Raw genomic sequence first — 17621 nt, forward strand, 5'->3', positions numbered from 1 at the left:
ATGGTGCTTGGCTGCAGTTTCCCGGATGTATCGTTACCCCCCCCCCCCTGTTCAACATGGCGTCTGGAAAGTGAGACTTCGGCTAATGTCACACAGTTCGCCCAAAGTTGGCCCGCTGCTGCTTTTCTAATCGCGGGAAAGTTGATCGCCGCACCGCGGAGGCTGTAGAAAAACTTTTCCCGTGACTTTGTGGGTGAGTAAAGACCATCGGAGCTGGTGTAACTGTATTTAAAGCGTGTTGTGTGTTAGCTTGTGGCGCCACTCTGCTCCCCGCTGAGTGGCTAACGGCGGCTAACGTTAGCCGCTTTCAGGTCTGAAGAGACTTGAGTTTGAGGACATCAGAACAACCTCATCACGCCTGGTGTCTGTTTCTGTGTGTGTTATGTGAAGAATCTGCCACTTTATGGAGTAAAGTTTGTAGTTTGAAAGACACGATTAATGTGGAGTGTGCTGATCTTTTGATGAAAGTTGTTCAGTGGTCTAAATCCGCAGCTTTGTGGACTGAGACGAGCTAATTTTACGTTATGTGGCTGCGTTTGTTTACTAAAACCCTCCTCTGAGCCGATGGTCATTTCAGGAGTTGAGCTTTTCTGGTTTGTATTCATCCTGTCAGTGTGCTTTCATTGTTGTGTGTCTGCTGGTTTAAGTTTAAATCACGACAGTGTTTAACTTCCGTTTTCACCTGTGAGGCTGGGGATGGGATTTTCTGTCTGAGTTGCCTGGAAGAGGACAGAGGATATTGTCTGTCTGATCACGTGATTTGTTTCATTTCCTCTGTCCCCTCATGTGTTTTTCTCCCTCTGTGTGCTGGGTGCATGTTGATGCCTGAGGCCTTCCTATGTCTGCACTGAACAGAAAGAAAAGAGGTTTGCTGTCATCAAGGTTGTGCGATTGGTGCTGGGCACACCGCACATTCCTGGGATGCCAGAGCGTGTATGCAGGGGTCATTCTTCTCTCACACACACACACACTATAACAGAGCTGCATCATGGCTGGAGAAATGGGTGAGAAGTTAAGAAAGTTTCACTAGTACAACATATCTGCGTTATTGTTTGGTTCGTTGGTATCGTTGAGGTCACTTTTGGACTCTGGTCTCCTGTAGCATCCTCTCCTGCTCGCCTGTCTGCTTAGTGGTGTAACACAAAGAGGTCCTCAAACAAGAAAAACAGGCTGGCAGGTTACACACTGCAGCGTATGTATTCAGACCAGATATTTGATGAACATAATGCAGGCTTTTCATGGTCATAAGAACAGCTTTCTGCGGCTTCTGTAAGTCGATGAAGAGTGTTGAGTGATAAACAGGTAAACACAGCATGCATAAACCTGCACATGAATTTTTTTTGCCCCGTGTTCTAGCAGGAGGCTGAGGGCTCCTCCAGGGAATATAAGCTCAGCATAAACATTTTAGCTGCAGCTAAACATTGCCTTCTGCTTGTCGTTGAGTCAGGAAGTGACCTGAGAGGATTAAGAAATACAATGGTCAGGTTAGTTTAGCTATTTTAGGTGATTTTGCTTGGATTATGAGCTAAGGCTCAGACAGCAATAACCCACAGTGTCTGCAGGTGGAATCCATTGTCAAAGCTCTCTTACATCCGACTCCCCTTCATTTCCTGTCATTTGTTTGTTGGCATTTTTACTTTAATGAGGAGCGAGGACAGAGCTCAGATCATTTTCAGCAACAATCTCTGGTTGAAATGACACAAGTTGCTACTGGGGTTTGACTCGGTAACAGAATAATTATGTGTGTTTTACAAGGACATTTTCTTTCATAGATGTGAAGGAAAACATAATTAGTTTTTATATGTTTGATCTGTGCCCCTTTTATTTGTTGTTTTTCAGGAAGTGAGTGCCAACAGCCAAATAACAAAACACCTGTCAGGTCAACCAAAACAAATGTCATCTGTTTTTAGCCCATCATAGAAACCCAGGTTTGGAGGAGGGTGTTTTTTCATTTGTAGTCACTATGTGACTGTTGACAGATGTGTCCAGCAGGGGGCAGAGCATTGTTGTTATTACTTAGATGCATGCTGACCTGATGGGTTCTCACACAGTAAAGGCAGCAAACACAACTGCTGCTCAGGCATCTTAAGTCCAGACAGCTGTCACATCCACGCTCACTGTGGCAGGTACTGGCACGGTGAGCTTTTTATCTAAATGTACAGTTGCATTTAACCACCGTTTTCCTCCATGTAAACATTAAAAGTCTCATCTTTGTCTGGGGGTCAGCTTTCCTACAAAAAGATGAAAAAGGGAAGGGTGGAGTAGAGGATTATAGGAAAGAGTGGGAAGATGAAAGTATAAAAACTTCACTATGTTTCTTATGTTCCCATAATTTGAGCAAGATATCTTAACAAACCAAACCAGCATTGCTACATTTTCTGTCACCCAAACAAGAGAAATTAATTAAGCGTGGCGACAGTTCATTATTAAAATGTTCAGCATGGAATGGAACCCCTCACAAAAACTTGAAAGTGTCTGGAGGACCGGGCTGAGCAGGATTAAATAAGCTGGAGGTGGGGGGGGGGGAAGAGGGGATAAAAAGAAATAACAGACTGAGGGTCATATCAGACTGTGTGTTATGATTCCTCAGTGTAACCGGGAGAAAGGGCTGGGCTTATTGCCTAAGAAGACGAAAAAAAATCCTCTCTGGAATGATTGCAGCAGCCAACATCAACAGAACCCTCTAGGTGTTCAGGAACAGAGGCAAGAACATCGTTTGAATAAAAAAATATTCATAACAATAACAGGCTTATTTCTGGAACACATTTTCAACCTCTAGCCAAGCCAGCATTATGTGCAACTCAAAAGCAGCTTTAGGATTCCAACAAGCAACACATTTCTGTTCATGTGGTGTTGTTTGACCTGAAGTCTTAATCACTGTGTGGATATTCAGTTCAGCATCGTCAGAAAAAGATGGTTTAGTACAGCAACAGACTCTCCCCTCCTGTGTCTGTTTCTGGAAGCATGTAAATACTTGACATAACTGGCTATAGTCCAACACAATGACCTTACACTACTTTAGATATGCACAGAATGCTGAATTGATTTAGGCTGATAAATCAGGCTGGGGCCTGCTCATGTGGAGGCCACACAGACACAATGCAGAGACTTCTGGATGGTGGCCGTTTTGTGCCTCAGCTGCATTGATGTTGCAGTGTGTCACCGTGGGGTGGGAAACAAGAGGAAAGACTGCTGGTTTGTTGACGGTTTACGGACCCATAGCTGGAATCGTCTGCGTGACATAAGCAGCCTGTAAAAGATCATTTCTCATGATCCTCTGATGTTAAATTTGTGCTACTACGTACTGTGTCCATCCAATACATATATTTATAGATTAGATTTTTGAGGAAGCTACTTTTTGTCATTTAATTTACACAGGTAGAATATTATTTTCACAGCATTCATCTGCATCTGACTGATCTGATTACTTCATTTCTTGTCATGTACACCGTACATTCCTGGATCAGAAGATGACTGAGATGAGAGCGGACACTGACGTGATGTTTGACTTCTTCAGCACAACATCACCTCATTGTCTCTGTTTTCAACGACGCTCTGTCATTATGTAATGACGGTGCTACAGCTGATGGCTGTCACTGCTCCGAATCACATGTTTTTACAGTATGCTGATGTTTAGTGTGACACTAACATGGTGCGATCACACCATGTGTTCTCACTACACTGCCAGGTTACGATGAGAGCATCTGAGGACAGTATATTTGTATAATTATGTGTCAAGTATTTCAAGTATTTGCATAGTGTGTGTGTTACAACCAAGATCACAACCACATTGAGATTAAACATGACTGTACCTGTCTCAGCATGATCCAGAGGCAGTGCATGACATGAGGGGTGGGCAGCGGCACAGGACATGTTGTTGTCTAATATTTGTGGTGTCAGTTTTGTTTCCAATCTTGCACCAATGTGAGAAATTGTCCAAATAATCCAAAGGGGAAAAAAGAGCCATCAGAGTCAGCAGTGTTTATGTTGTGTAGGGTGTCACGCACAAATGCTGAAAAATCGCTGCAGGCCTTAGTCAGCTGGTAAAAACGGGTCCAAACAAAGGTATTAGTATTTTAGGGCTTCAGGTGAATCAGAATCAGAAATACTTTATTAATCCCAGGGGGAAAATGCTTAAAACCTTTTATTATGCTGTATGTAAACTATGATCACAGCACTGCGCCCTTTAAAATGTATTGCGATCATGATGAGTGACACTAATGATGGTCTAAACGATCGTCAGTTTGTGCTTTGTGATGGCTGTCGACTTGTCTTTTCTTTGAAGTGAAGTGACCTATAATTTCCCATCCTTCCTTGAACTTGAAATGATGTCATGGATTCCAACAAGCCTGTCAGAAAAGCTTCTTTACAGCAAGCAAAGGTTTGAAGGTCTTAGCCGCACCAGCTCAAGTTCACTGAGCGCATATCTGTTGAACTTTATGTAAACCAGCCCGTGTATGCTCTATGCAGCGCTCCCTTTATCATTGACCTTTCCACATTCCACAACCTGCCTCTGGAAGTCAGCCCTCATTGGCTGTAACACTGCATGCTTTGTTTGAACTCAGCCTTGGGATTGGCAGGTTTGTGTGTTTCTGGCTCTGATATGTGGAGTGGACCAGCTCCTGCTGTATTTTTACTCTCAAAGGAATGTCAACAGGCCTTTTCCTTATTGAGGCTGATGCTTTGTAGTCTGTCCGATAGTGGAACTCTGTCGAAAGTAGCAGATTAATTTATGTATCTGTTACCAAAATGTTTTTTTTTTAAATAAAGTTTATGAAACTAAGCTGCTATCTGTGCAGTTAAATCACGTTGGCTTCACTCCTAGCTCAGTGGGACTGGGACACAGTCAAAACTCCATGCAAGCCAGCAGCCAGTGGTTGTTGTTGCAGTTATGACAAAGTGTTTTGCTTCGGCCTCGGTTCACTATCTGTGTGTCCTCAGTGTGGCGATGACTCTGTTTATATTAGCAGACAGACACGGTATTTCCCAGCAGCCTGCCCTCATCAGACTGCTGTGAGTAGCACTCATTTGAGCCATAGTGTCAGTGCCTGAGTCATCTGGTCAGCTGACCGACAAGAACAAATACATTAAAGATGATGTGGACTCTTCTAATTGAGCTTAATCACTAACTGAAGTGATCAGATTCTCGATTTGTTGTTATAAAGCAGCCCATAACATAAAATATGCAGCAATATGCTCCAGGAAACATTACATTTTTGCACTTTTGTTGTATAAGAAGCGGTGTGTGGTGTCCTGCTGCCTCATGTAATCAGACCCACCTCTCTGATCAGACTTGTAGTCGAGCTTGGAGTCGAGGTGATGCTCATTTTGCTTCCTGTCGGGCTTTGAATTCATTATGTGAGAAAACAAGTACTGCATGAAAACAGCCCTGAAGGCAGCCTGGCACCAGGAAATGCAGCTACATCACGTGACAGTGCAGGTAACAATACACCTGTGTGTGTGTGTGTGTGTGTGTGTGAGGACTTCACTGTTGTACATGTGTAACCTCTGTGACAGGGCTGTGAATGTCTCTCTCTCTCTCTCTCTCTCAGTGACGTCATGATACTGGGCCGCGCTGTGCTGAAACCAGAGGAATGCGACACACTTTACAGTCCTAAAGCCTCAACATTTATCGGGTTTGCGGCTTTAAGCTAACGATCGCGGATCTTCCGTGTCCGTTTGTTGTTTTTATGCGGACGGAACGACGCTTCCGACGGTTGAACGGAGTTGAATTCCTCCGCGGAAACAACTTTGTCTGTGTTTTCCGACATGAGATCAGGTGGACGGTGTGCTGCCGCTGGCTGAAGGAGGACCTTCTGTGGGGCTCAGCGTGAGTATTCCCCGCAGCTCACTGCGAGTTTTATTCACGTCCGTGTCGCCGTTGTTCTGTGTTTTCATGCTCGCGTGTTAAAGGAAAGTTCGGAGCGCGCTGCTGGAGCCGAGCGAAAGTTAATCGGTGCCACAACAACAAACCTCTGTTGTTGGAGTCTCACAGTGTGGATTAAGTGAGTCATAATAACTTTATTGTTTGCTTGTGTGGAGGGGGGAGGCAGTGAGGGTCTGTCCTCACCCTCCTCACCCTCCTCACCCTCCCTGCTCATTCAAACTGTGACTGTCAGGACAGCTGCTGGACTCTGCTGTCTGTCATCTGTCCCTCTCTGTGCACAAGTGTTAGTGGCACATGGACATGGACGGGAGGAATGGTGTCATTGTGTTTTCATTTATGTCATGTTACTAACACTGTAGAGCAGACAGAAGTGGCTGGACACACACCTTCATCATTGTTTTGGATGATGATGAAGTATGGACTCTCTACCCGCTCAGTGTCCTGTTCGCTGATGGCCTGTAGAGCGGTCCGTCGCTCCAAGGTCAGGCTGTGTTCAGAATGTTTGCACAGCACTTTATACCTGGGAGATGCTGGCAGAGAGCTGCTGTCCTGTGTGTTTGCACTTGTGAGAGAACAGGCTATTAATTATCAGCCCCTAATTCAGCAGCGAGCTAATGTAACAACACTGCTAACCTGAGAGGGGATGTCTGCTTTTCAAATGAGTGGAGAACATGTGCGTGAGAGCCGCTGCCTGACACTGGGTTTGTTGTTGTTGTTTGTTTTTCAGTGAGGCCGGTAACTCTGTGTACTCCACCGGCTGCTTTGGCAGGTTACCAGCCACCACAGAGGAACTATTTCATTTTGGGAATGTGTCAGCTGCAGGACTTTAGGGTTATCAGTGTAAACAAGAGCATTTCTGCACTTTCACTACAGCTGGAAAGTTATTAGCCCCCTGATGCTAACAGTTAATTGTGTATGAAGAGTTTTCATCCTGCTCAGGAGGTGTTTCTCCTATTGATAAGGTGGATGTAATGAAACAGGCATTACAGTACTTAACTTCAAACTTTTAACTTTTATGCTCTGGTTGGAGCAGATATTGTCAGATTTGAGATTTACTGATAAGCTAAGGTTACATGTGTGCAACTTTGCATCATGCTAAAATAGCAGCTAAAGCCGCGTTTGTCTGCAGTGAAGGTGAACTTGATGTTCTGCGTGGATGTCCACGTCAACATGTGTGGAACACAGCAGACTTTACGGAGGATAACCAGATAATGCCAGCGCCCACGGTGCGTCCCACACTGCTCAAACAAGGCTAAAGTTTAGTGGTGGATACATGTCGTCTGTTTTACAACATATATATCGAACAAACGTCTTCTTTTTTTACATGATTTCTAGCATTGGTATGTTTGTCTGTATTTTCATTGATAACACCACAAATGTGTGTTTCTAGGTTAGAATCCCCCTAAGGATCAATACTATGGATTAAACCTATGTCTGTCTGCTTCGGGCATTTAACCTCTTGACGGTGCTGCTTGTTATCACTTACACCAGTGTATTAAGGTCATTTAACTGACTGGCGGTGTAAGAGTGAGGGAGAGGAAAATAGTCCATACTAAAAACCACATTGTCTAACAAGTTCTTCTCCAGTATGTGCTTGGATCCGGTTCAGAAGGAGCCCTCTGTGGCGAGCCCCTATCATTACACTGACTGATTGTGTGCTTCAGAGCGTAGACCACCCATGTTCAATACTTGAATCAGGCCAGAGGACAGAAGCTTCATCCACAGCTCATCAGCCTGGCTTGGACCCACTGACCAGACAGGCTTTCTCACTGTTCAGCCAGGCATACATGGAACAGTGCGAGGAGAGAGAGGCTGGAGGGAGGAGGGTGGGAAAAGGGGAGCAGAGACTGAGGGGAATGATGGGAGGCATGGTGGCTGTGGGGGACATGAACACAGGGTGGCTGTAACTACAGTGAATGTTGTGTTTATGAGAGGGGAGGTCCTTTTAGCATCTGGTGGTTTACAGTGTGTGTGTGAGCATTAAGAGTGTTTGAGTGGGCAGCACTGTGGTGGTGCAGCCTCCTGTTGACCGCCCTCTGTATGAAGCCTTGTCCCATTTCAGAACATGATTCATACCTTTGAGGTCCGTGGGAGCATTGTGAGCTTTCTGTCTGGCCTTTAATTGACACAGATCTTTAAATATTTTAGTAGAATCTAAGGTTTGTTTAATCCCTTTGAGCCGTGAAGATAAATCAAGTGATCAGGAAGAGCCGGCACCTGTTGGTCTGACACTTGTTTTGCTGTTTTATGGTGATAGCCGTAAAGAGGGTCAAGTGGCCTGCTGAGCCTCAGGTGGAGCTTGACTGCTATGAGTGATGGTGATCACTGACTCCTCTTCGTTGTTACTGTATTTCCCAGCTCTTCATATGCATTTATTGTGCATAGAATCGTCAGGCATGACACAGGCATGCTTTAATCTTGCACCTGCACAGTTCTGTTAGTCTCACAGATCAGTAAAGCACCCAGTCTCTCTCACAGCAGACGGGGCCTCTGAGGTCAGAGCTCTGCAGTCTGTTTGCTGTTTGGCCTTTGTTGCATTCAAATCTTATCATTTCTTGGCTCCTGACAGCAGCGGTTAAAGCATGTTTTTCACCACCAGATGTTTGGCTCACAGCTCCAGATGCAGGGAAAACACTACAGCGTGCTTCGACTCACAGCCAGACCACTAAAAATAAGATGCCTAGTGTCATACTTAATGCTGACATTCTTCTGATTTTAAAGATGCAGATGTTTTGTCCAGCTTTCGCTTTAGTCTTTACTTTTTTTCCATCCTTCCTTAAGGCTAGAGGAGGTTATACAGCATCTGTGTTCCACAGTTCAGATGCAGTGATTGACTGTATTGGTGTCTCAGCTGAAGACTGCTGATGGACCTCTGCAGTGATTTATTCTCTCTTCTCTCTGCTGTCATCAGACTCATTATAGCCGAGGCGTTTATCACCAGTTTTACTAATGGGGAGGAAAAGAGACAGCATCTTGTTGTGGATCTGACTTTACTGCAGCATGAGTGACTTTATGGCGTAAAGCTGTTTCCAACCTTGATATCAATATGATTTATTTGAGGACGATTGATTGCAACATCTGGCCAGTTCATAGACATTACGAAGACATTTTCACTGATGCAATGTTCTCTGTGGGTTCATTAAAATATTGTGACATCACAGACTCCTGTTTTTGTTGTCCTTCTTCGCCAGTTTGATTTGGGTGGCATGCATTTTAAATGCATTTATAAGCCAATAAAATGGTGTTTGTCACTGTATGTCTTTCACTGCAGCTTGTCCTGATTTGCTTGTGTTGCAGTTGTGTGTCAGTGCTGTGTTGTGTTGACTGTGAACCTCCCTTTTCTCGCTGTGTTCCTGGGCGGGTCCTGTTCAACTTCAAACACTCCTGCTGTGTAAGACTTTATTAACACCGCAGTCTGTAGGCAGAGTGACTCACGCCCCGTAACTCATGACCCGCACCATCACCCTCGCAGTCGGCTCCTCCAGCCATCCCCACCCCCCTGCGTCTTTGTTGTTCCCTTATTTTGAACTTTCTTCTTTTTTTTTTTACTTCGTAGGAGAGAATAAAATATGTTGTACAAAAAGTCAGTGTGTTGAAGAGGCCTCGCCCTCCTGTCAGCTGCCTCGCCAGGATCTGCTTCCAGCACACAGGCCTCTGTTTCACTACTGGGAGTGTCTCTTGTGATACTAACTGAGAAAGCAGAAAGGTTGACTGGGAGACGTGTTTTTCCTGCATCTGCAGGTTTTAATTTAGCAGTGACTTTAAGGTATGGACACGATGATGCTTTTGTTTCTGTATTTGTTTAAGTGGTAAAATAGTAATTCTGAAAATGATAATCCTTTGTTTTTTTACAGTGTTTCCTCCTACTGGGGAGGACATGTTTCAGTCTGAGGATACTTTTTAGGTTATTCATTTACTGTGTAGACCAGCAGAAACAGTATCAGTGTTGTTTGGTCCGTTGGGACCTGCAGCACCACCACGCTTTGGATCCCTGTCAGGTTGTCCTCGAATGAAAATGTCACCAGGCATTATTTGTAGATAACAGGCCTGGGAAAAGTTCTCCCAGTTATTTTTAAATAAAGCTATGTCAAAAATAGAGTTTGCATCAGAGCGAGCTGAACCTGTGTGAGCTCAGTGGAGATGCTCCATTTTACTGCTATCAGATTGAATAGCTGGGCTAGTACCACAAAGGTGGGGACCTTTTATCATCATAAGGATGTGTATGTATGATGATTAGTTTGCTGATTTGATCAATGCAGCACAACACAAATACCTTTAATCATGGGGTGTGCTGTTGCTGTATGTGCTGTATGTTTATTAAGGTGTCTGTGGGTTATTGAGAATTATGGCAGAATGATGGGACCAGGTGGAACAGGTTTATCATTTTAAAATGTAATTAAGTGTGTTCTGCTGTTGCTGCCTAGTCACAAGCCGACCTGCGCGAACATGCATTAACCCTCCACCTCTTTCCTCCTCCCTCCTCCGTGCAGGTCTGATGCTCGGCTGCAGCTGCCTCTGCCACCATCATGTTCTCTAAAAAGAAGAAGTCTCGTATCCAGATCTCTGCTCCGTCCAATTTCGAGCATCGCGTGCACACAGACTTTGACGAGCAGGAGCAGAAGTTTGTTGGGTTGCCGCGGCAATGGCAGTCACTCATCGAAGATACAGCCAAAAGGCCCAAACCCTTTATCGATGTGACGGTCATCACTACAGTAGAACCACGGAAGGTGGGTTAACTCGTTCTGATGTGTAAGTGTAAGTGAGTGAACTGAAATTTCATAAGCTGCAAAAAACTCACTTTTCTTTCCAAACCCTTCAGACCATTGTGCGTGGCAGCAAGCTGGGAGTGGATGGGTCTCTAACATGGCTGCTGGATGAGTTTGACACCATGTCTGTGACTCGATCCAACTCCCTGCGACGAGGCAGCCCTCCCATCCAGCCTCGCAGGGACTCGAGCTCCTCAGGAGGAGGAGGGCAGGAGAATGGAGATCCTCACCTCAGGCACTACTCACACCCAGACCGACAGGACAGGTACAGAGTTTGAACTGGACCTTCAGGCGGTGTGATAATTTATAACTTGTTGATTCACTCATCTTTAATATTCTTTGCGTTGATCTGATTCTCAGAGACCGCTCCAGACAAGACCACCACGGTGGAGGTGAGTCCCGACAGAGTCAGCGTGCGGTCCGTCCCTCTCAGAGAGAGGAAGGAATCCAGGGTCGCCCTCAGCAGCAGCCCCGGGGCCAAGAGCCGAGCAGGACCTCCAGGGACAGGCCAGGCTCTGGTCCTCCTCCTCCACCTCCTCACAGAGACCGAGAGCACCGGGACCGTGACCCGGTACAGGCAGAAAATAAACCTCAACTAACTTGTAAATGTTTCTAGTAATCAGTTGCTCATCCAAACCATTCATTCCTACAGGAGCAGGTGGTTCGCAGGGACCAGCAGGGTGACCACAGGCCGAAGTCCAGCTACGTGACGCGGGATGGCAGCCCTCAGTCTCCGAGGGACAAGAGGCCTCTCTCGGGACCTAACATCCGCACCCCAAATCTGCCAATAACTGAGGGGGTGATGAAGACTGCCCAACAGACCACACGGCCATTTAACACCTACCCAAGGACAGACAGCGAGGGGGGGCGCAGTCCCACAGGACAGGTAAGGATAAAAAGACGGCAACCCCGAGGGTGGAGGCCCCGGGCTGATGGATGATAGCTCTTACCACCCTGCTCTTTGTTCTCCCGACCAGATTTAGTCATATTGCTTCTGTCACTGTCTTTCAGGCGGTTCGGCATCATGAGTCCTCCCCTCAGAACGGCCCCTCTAGCGGCTCCTCCCGCGGTTCCTCCGGCTCCAAGCCCCCTGCTAATCACCAGCACTCTCATCACACTTCCCACCCCAGCCTGACCCCTGAAGTTTCACAGCACCCACACACCCCTCACCCCAGCGTTCCAGCACCACGGCCCCCTGTCCCCTCCGGGCCGCCAGCTTCAGGTGGTCCACCACAGGGCCGCTCCCCACAGAGGGAGCCTCAGAGGGTTTCCCATGAGCAGTTCAGAGCAGCACTACAGATGGTGGTTGATCCCGGTGATCCACGGACCTACTTGGACCACTACATTAAGATAGGCGAGGGGTCTACAGGGATTGTGTGTATCGCCACTGTGAAGACGACAGGAAAACTGGTCGCTGTGAAGAAAATGGACCTGAGGAAACAACAACGAAGAGAACTTCTCTTCAACGAGGTACAATCGCACGCACACGTACACACCACTGACAACAGACTGCACCTAAAAAGTGTCTGCTGAGCATATACTAGGTGTATTTGTCTGACTAGACGGCCAGAAAAATACTGTAACGTTCACAAAACACCTCCCGCAGACATGTCACGAGTCAAAGCATCTCCCAGAATAAATGAGATGTTCTGCTTTATGTCAGCAGCACACAGCTGCCTCCTCACACTTACATTAGTTGCTGAGTATCAACGCACATTTAAGACATTATGAGCAAGGCTGCAGTGAAACCGCAGTGATGTAATTATAGCCCGACCTCCCTCAGTGTGCATTTGTTTCCGTGGTAACTGCAGGTAGTGATCATGCGGGACTATCACCATGAGAACGTGGTGGAGATGTACAACAGTTACCTGGTTGGAGACGAGCTCTGGGTCGTCATGGAGTTTCTGGAGGGGGGAGCTCTCACTGACATCGTGACACACACCAGGTGAGCGACAAAAACCGTACAAGAGCCAGTTCAGATTCATTTGTGTAGCATATGTTTTCATTCCATGTGAGTCACTCCCTCGTTAAATTTCTATTTTCTCCATAAGAGGGCAGTGTTTCCTGCATTTTAGAAATGTGCAGCCATGGCGTGTGCCACCGTTCTGCCTAACAATGATTAAATGAATGTTTGTGAAACGTAGAACAAACTTGTGTCTTTTTGTGTGAACCGTCTGTCTGGCGTCTCTCTGACTCTACAGGATGAATGAGGAGCAGATTGCCACAGTGTGTCTGTCTGTCCTGAAGGCGTTGTCGGTCCTTCACACACAGGGTGTTATCCACAGAGATATAAAGAGTGACTCCATCCTTCTCACTCATGATGGGCGGGTATGTACCATTATACACCACCTGCAGAAACAGAAGCAGTTTATAAAAAGCCCATCAGTGCGTATAAATAAATGATTTTATTTTTTTATTAAATGCACAAAACAATGTTTGCAACGGAGAATAGATTGTGTCTCAGTATGCAGTTCCACAGAAATGACTGTAGCAGCACACATCTGCTTTTTTTATGTCAAACCACAACACTGGCTGAGGCGGCTTTTTTTTTTATCAGCTCAGTAACATGATGGAGCCTTTTGTGACAGTTTTATGAATGGCCCGGATGACTTGGCCATCCTTGTACATGTAATAAAATGAACGTGTAATTGTAAACTGGCAGGGACCCTTATTAAATCTCAGCGGGCAACATGTCTGCTGTAAGAAGTGTCCGCATACATTTGACAGACATGACTGGGCTCACGTCTCATGTTCAAAGTTTTGTCTGCCGAATGCACAAATTTGACCCACTTACACAAGAATAGCTGGAATAAGGAACCGACTGCGTCTCTGTTAACCGCTGTTGCAGTGCTGAGGTTGATGCCAAAGGACTTCCTGCCTGGTGACAGGCAGGTTCCTGCTTTCTGCAGAAAATGAAACCAACATGGTGTTAACAGAAAGACCAAGTGAAAACTGCTTCTAGTATGTTACAACAAGCAGACACGGACCATCAAGTGTCGGTCAACGTGAGAGGAGTGACCACAGCAGTAGCACAGTTCTGCAGCTGTGTGTTAGTCGGTTTGTGCCGAATTCACAGATGTGAGGTTTTTCTGAGGCGAGGTTTTTCTGTTTTTAGTCTGCATAGTCATGACAACATGCACAATGTGCAAGTCACACATCTCTCTGAAGATAGGCTAGTGTGTAAACCACAGCGGCCTTGATGACAGCTGATGAGCGTCGGTGGTTTGAAGACTTTATGAGCTGTGGTTTCACCCATTGGCTCGGTCTCCGGCTGTTTGCACGGCCAAGCGAACCCCCACAGTGTGTCTGCACCACTGAGCCCTGTGAGGCAGAAAAAGCACCCGCAGGTGCTATTTCATGTGTTTCTAGAAGTTAGAACGGACTCAGAGCGTTTTTGGCAGCCTGTCAGATTCAGATTATATAACGGTTATTAGAAGACAATATACTCTGATAGCACCATAAACGGGCATTGTTCTGGTGGAGGAAAGCGGTCACACCTTTACACAGAGCTGCGTGCTGGCAGCGCTGGCGTTTCAGGGCCGGGTTTGGTTTGAGCTGCTGCTGCTTGTGGTTTGGCCTGGCAGGGGAAGCAGACTCAACCAAGCCTGAAGTGTTTCTCGTAAGTGGGGCGGCTGTGTTTGGTGTGTCTGTAGGCACCTGCACATGCATCTGAGTGACTGTTTCATCCCTTTAAAAATAGGTTCAGACACTGGAGGGTTTTGGTTCTGGTTCGTGTGAAGGTCAGGGGTAGAAGGTGATGTCAGCCGTGCAGGTCAGGGGAGTGTTTGTGTGTGTGTGTGAGCGCAGTTTCTCATGGCAGGTCTGTTTCATTTCCCTTTGTGAGGCAGTCACCCTTGTGGCCAGCAATAAAGGCTGGTTTTCTAACTAGATATGCAACCATGCACACATTTTCTCAGAAAGAGGTGTGGACAACAGAGAGTTCCCATGGACTGCACTGCTCAACTGTATCAGATACCCAGATGTGACTTTTATTTTACATGCACTGTTTTTACAAGCAATAAACATAAAACTCAGGCGTTTATGAGGAGTTTATGTTTTCTTTCATCTTCACAAAGACAGACGTTTAAAGACTGTTCCTTCTGTTTCTGCCCCTCAGGTGAAGCTGTCAGACTTCGGCTTCTGTGCTCAGGTGTCTAAAGAAGTGCAGAGAAGGAAGTCTTTGGTTGGGACGCCATACTGGATGGCACCAGAGCTCATCTCCAGACTGCCTTATGGACCAGAGGTAGCACACTCTTTTTGTTTTCCCTTTTATCCCCACTCCCCTTGTCCTCTTGTCCTCTTGTTGACTGTCCAACATCACCGTGTGCAGGTGGATATCTGGTCTCTGGGTGTCATGGTCATAGAAATGGTGGATGGGGAGCCGCCGTACTTCAACGAACCGCCGCTCAAAGCCATGAAGATGATCCGAGACAACCTGCCTCCAAAACTGAAGAACCTGCACAAGGTACAGAGACAAAAAAAAGTGCTGACACGGCAGGTTGTGTGAGGGTGTGATTCTACTAGTTTCAGTTTAATTTTTACAGCTGAAGGAGGATGATTAAATCAGTGTGCTGAGCTGAGTCTAGTTCCTGTTTTCTTATTGTGACGTCGGACTGATGGAAGCTTTACTTTAAGACCTGATGATACCTCTGTGTGCTCCTTTCTGTTCAGGTGTCCCCTCTGCTCAAAGGCTTCCTGGACAGGATGCTTGTGCGTGACCCGGCTCAGAGGGCCACAGCCAGCGAGCTTCTCAAACACCCCTTCCTGACCAAGGCGGGCCCGCCGTCCTGCATTGTCCCCCTGATGCGGCAGAACAGGATGAGATGAGACGACATGTGACACTTAGACCTCTGGACTCCGGAGGAAAGGGTGTGCAGATTGAGGTGGAACAGAATACTCCTCCACAGAGGTCAAAGGTCACGGAGGAGAGGCCTGTGCAGCGAGCCAAACTCTCAGTGAAGTGCTGAGAGCCGTGTGCAGGAGTATTCTCTTTATTCACTGCGAGTCACTGAACTGTGGGGAGTGTGTTCCCTAAAAAGAGGCAATAAGGTGGTGAGTGTGTGTGTAATGATATGCTGCCAGCACTGTTAATGACAGTGTTTCATGGCCTGTGTGTGTGTGTGTGTGTGTGTGTGTGAGTCATGAAGTTGCAGAGGAGCCACGTTTTGCCTGTGGAGTGATTTTAGCTGATTTCATGTTCACTTTTTATCTGAAGACCTGGAAACGTTGAGAACTGTGGCTCTTTCATCACTGTTCCCTTTGGACTGTACCTGGATTTAACGTGTGAAGGTTTTGCACACCAGTCGGATGCTTTGAAGGAGTCGAGGGCGGAGCGAGCTGCGACGTCATTGGACAATCTGGAAGCTGATTTTTTTGTTTTGTTTTGTTTCACTGCAGAGATGACAGAAGCCAAACGTAGACATTTATCCTCATCACACCCAGAACTTACTACTGAGAGAGGAAATGTTCTGACTCAGACCGACTTAATTTTGTAGCCATAAATAAAAGTAGGTTCCTGTCATAAACAAGCAAACGTACACTAAGTGAAAAGGTAAACACTGGAGTCGTGGGGACAGATGAGTTTTCTCCTATTTCCTCCTTATTTTCCTGTGTAAGTACAATGAACATAGAGAGATATATCAGATATATCAGTTTGATGTTTTACTATCTCTATTTGTGATTGTTTTATTATAATTTGTTTCTGGTTGATTTTAGACTGAGATGATGGTTTTTAAAGCACTGTTGATGAGAGATAGAAGCTGCACTGCACCGTGATTTCAGCAGATAATGAACACTAGACGTTTTGTTTTCTGTGTAGGACTTCCTGAACCACAGTGCACCCGTAGCCCCTTAAACTGGACGGTTCTAAACCCAGCTTGGTTTTTACTTAGGAGTTTTTAGAGGAGTAGTTTTGTCCACATACAGTTCCTTTGATAGAGAAAACGAGCTGCTTGTTGTGTAATCGGTTTAAGTCTGTGTCAGCTTCCTCTTAACTCTTCCTCCAGAAAACACACCGTGGCTGCCGGCATGAAGGCGGGCCCGGTGTGTTGTTCTGCTGCGCTGCCTGTCAGATTAATGTTTAATTGCGTAGTTCATGGATCTAGCAGACAGGTTTGGATTCCACCACGTGGTGTGAGGAGCAAACAGCAGATCCAGCCTTTTTATAAGACAATACAGGAAATTCATAACACTCCTCCACATGTCCATACTACACTGTGTGTGTGCATATATGTGATGATGTGTGATTATTGTTTTGTTTTTTTTCTCTGAGTGTGTAGGTTCTGTGAAAATAGGCCAAACGTGTTTACAAGGCTGGAAACACTTTGATGAAGATCACTAGTAGATAAGAGCAGCTAACAACACACATGATTACAAACTGAAACCAGACCTGGGTCAGACCGTCGTAGGGCCTCCATCACAAAGTCTCCTATTAAATCCAACCCCTCTGATCTCCACAGTAAACAGGAAGAACCATAGATTGACCTGAAATGTAGCTGAGAAGCTGATAAAGCCTTAAATTTCATTTCAAAATTTAAAAAAAAAAAACTCTCACTCAACCTGGAAGCCATGATTGAATCACATGTGACCAGCAGTCACATGACAAAACATCAGAGCATTTAAGATATATTTTAAATCAGTAATCACTGTCTGACATGTTTAAGTTCCACAGATGGTTTTGGACTTTAAGCTGCAGTGAACCCACACTGACATGTGGCCAGCACTCAGAAACAGCTTGGAGTTCAAAGGGTTAAAGATCATTTCCCCTCAGACAAACCCTCATTTAACATCATCCCGATTCAGTAAAGTTCACATCAAACAGCGACTTATAAAACAACAATCAAGCCTCATCCATAGGCTTCATTCAGTGTGTGTCGGTTTGGCCCAGGTCTGGTTATTTTGCTCCCGCTGTCGTCTGCCCTGATGATCCTCGCCGGCGTCTCTAACGGCTGACATCATGCCGTTACCCT

The 17621-nt window shown here is 45.9% G+C and overlaps 1 protein-coding gene across 4 annotated transcripts; it reads left to right on the forward strand.

The window, feature by feature from the left end:
- The first annotated feature begins 55 nt into the window (after positions 1–55).
- pak4 (p21 protein (Cdc42/Rac)-activated kinase 4) lies at positions 56–17249 on the forward strand. Of its 4 annotated transcripts, XM_028419068.1 has the most exons (12): positions 5553–5830; positions 9444–9653; positions 10378–10614; positions 10707–10918; positions 11014–11224; positions 11306–11539; positions 11665–12123; positions 12465–12598; positions 12855–12981; positions 14771–14896; positions 14984–15118; positions 15325–17249. In XM_028419068.1, exons 3-12 carry the CDS (start codon positions 10414–10416, stop codon positions 15478–15480), a joined length of 1995 nt encoding a protein of 664 aa, XP_028274869.1. In that variant the 5' UTR covers positions 5553–5830; positions 9444–9653; positions 10378–10413; the 3' UTR covers positions 15481–17249. The 4 variants fall into 4 exon arrangements, with proteins under 4 accessions (XP_028274867.1, XP_028274869.1, XP_028274868.1 ...); XM_028419066.1 differs by lacking the exons at positions 5553–5830; positions 9444–9653 and adding an exon at positions 56–193; XM_028419067.1 differs by lacking the exon at positions 9444–9653.
- The last annotated feature ends 372 nt before the right edge of the window (positions 17250–17621 follow it).

Source organism: Parambassis ranga, chromosome 13, assembly GCF_900634625.1.
Source record: "Parambassis ranga chromosome 13, fParRan2.1, whole genome shotgun sequence".
Lineage (NCBI taxonomy): Eukaryota > Metazoa > Chordata > Actinopteri > Ambassidae > Parambassis > Parambassis ranga.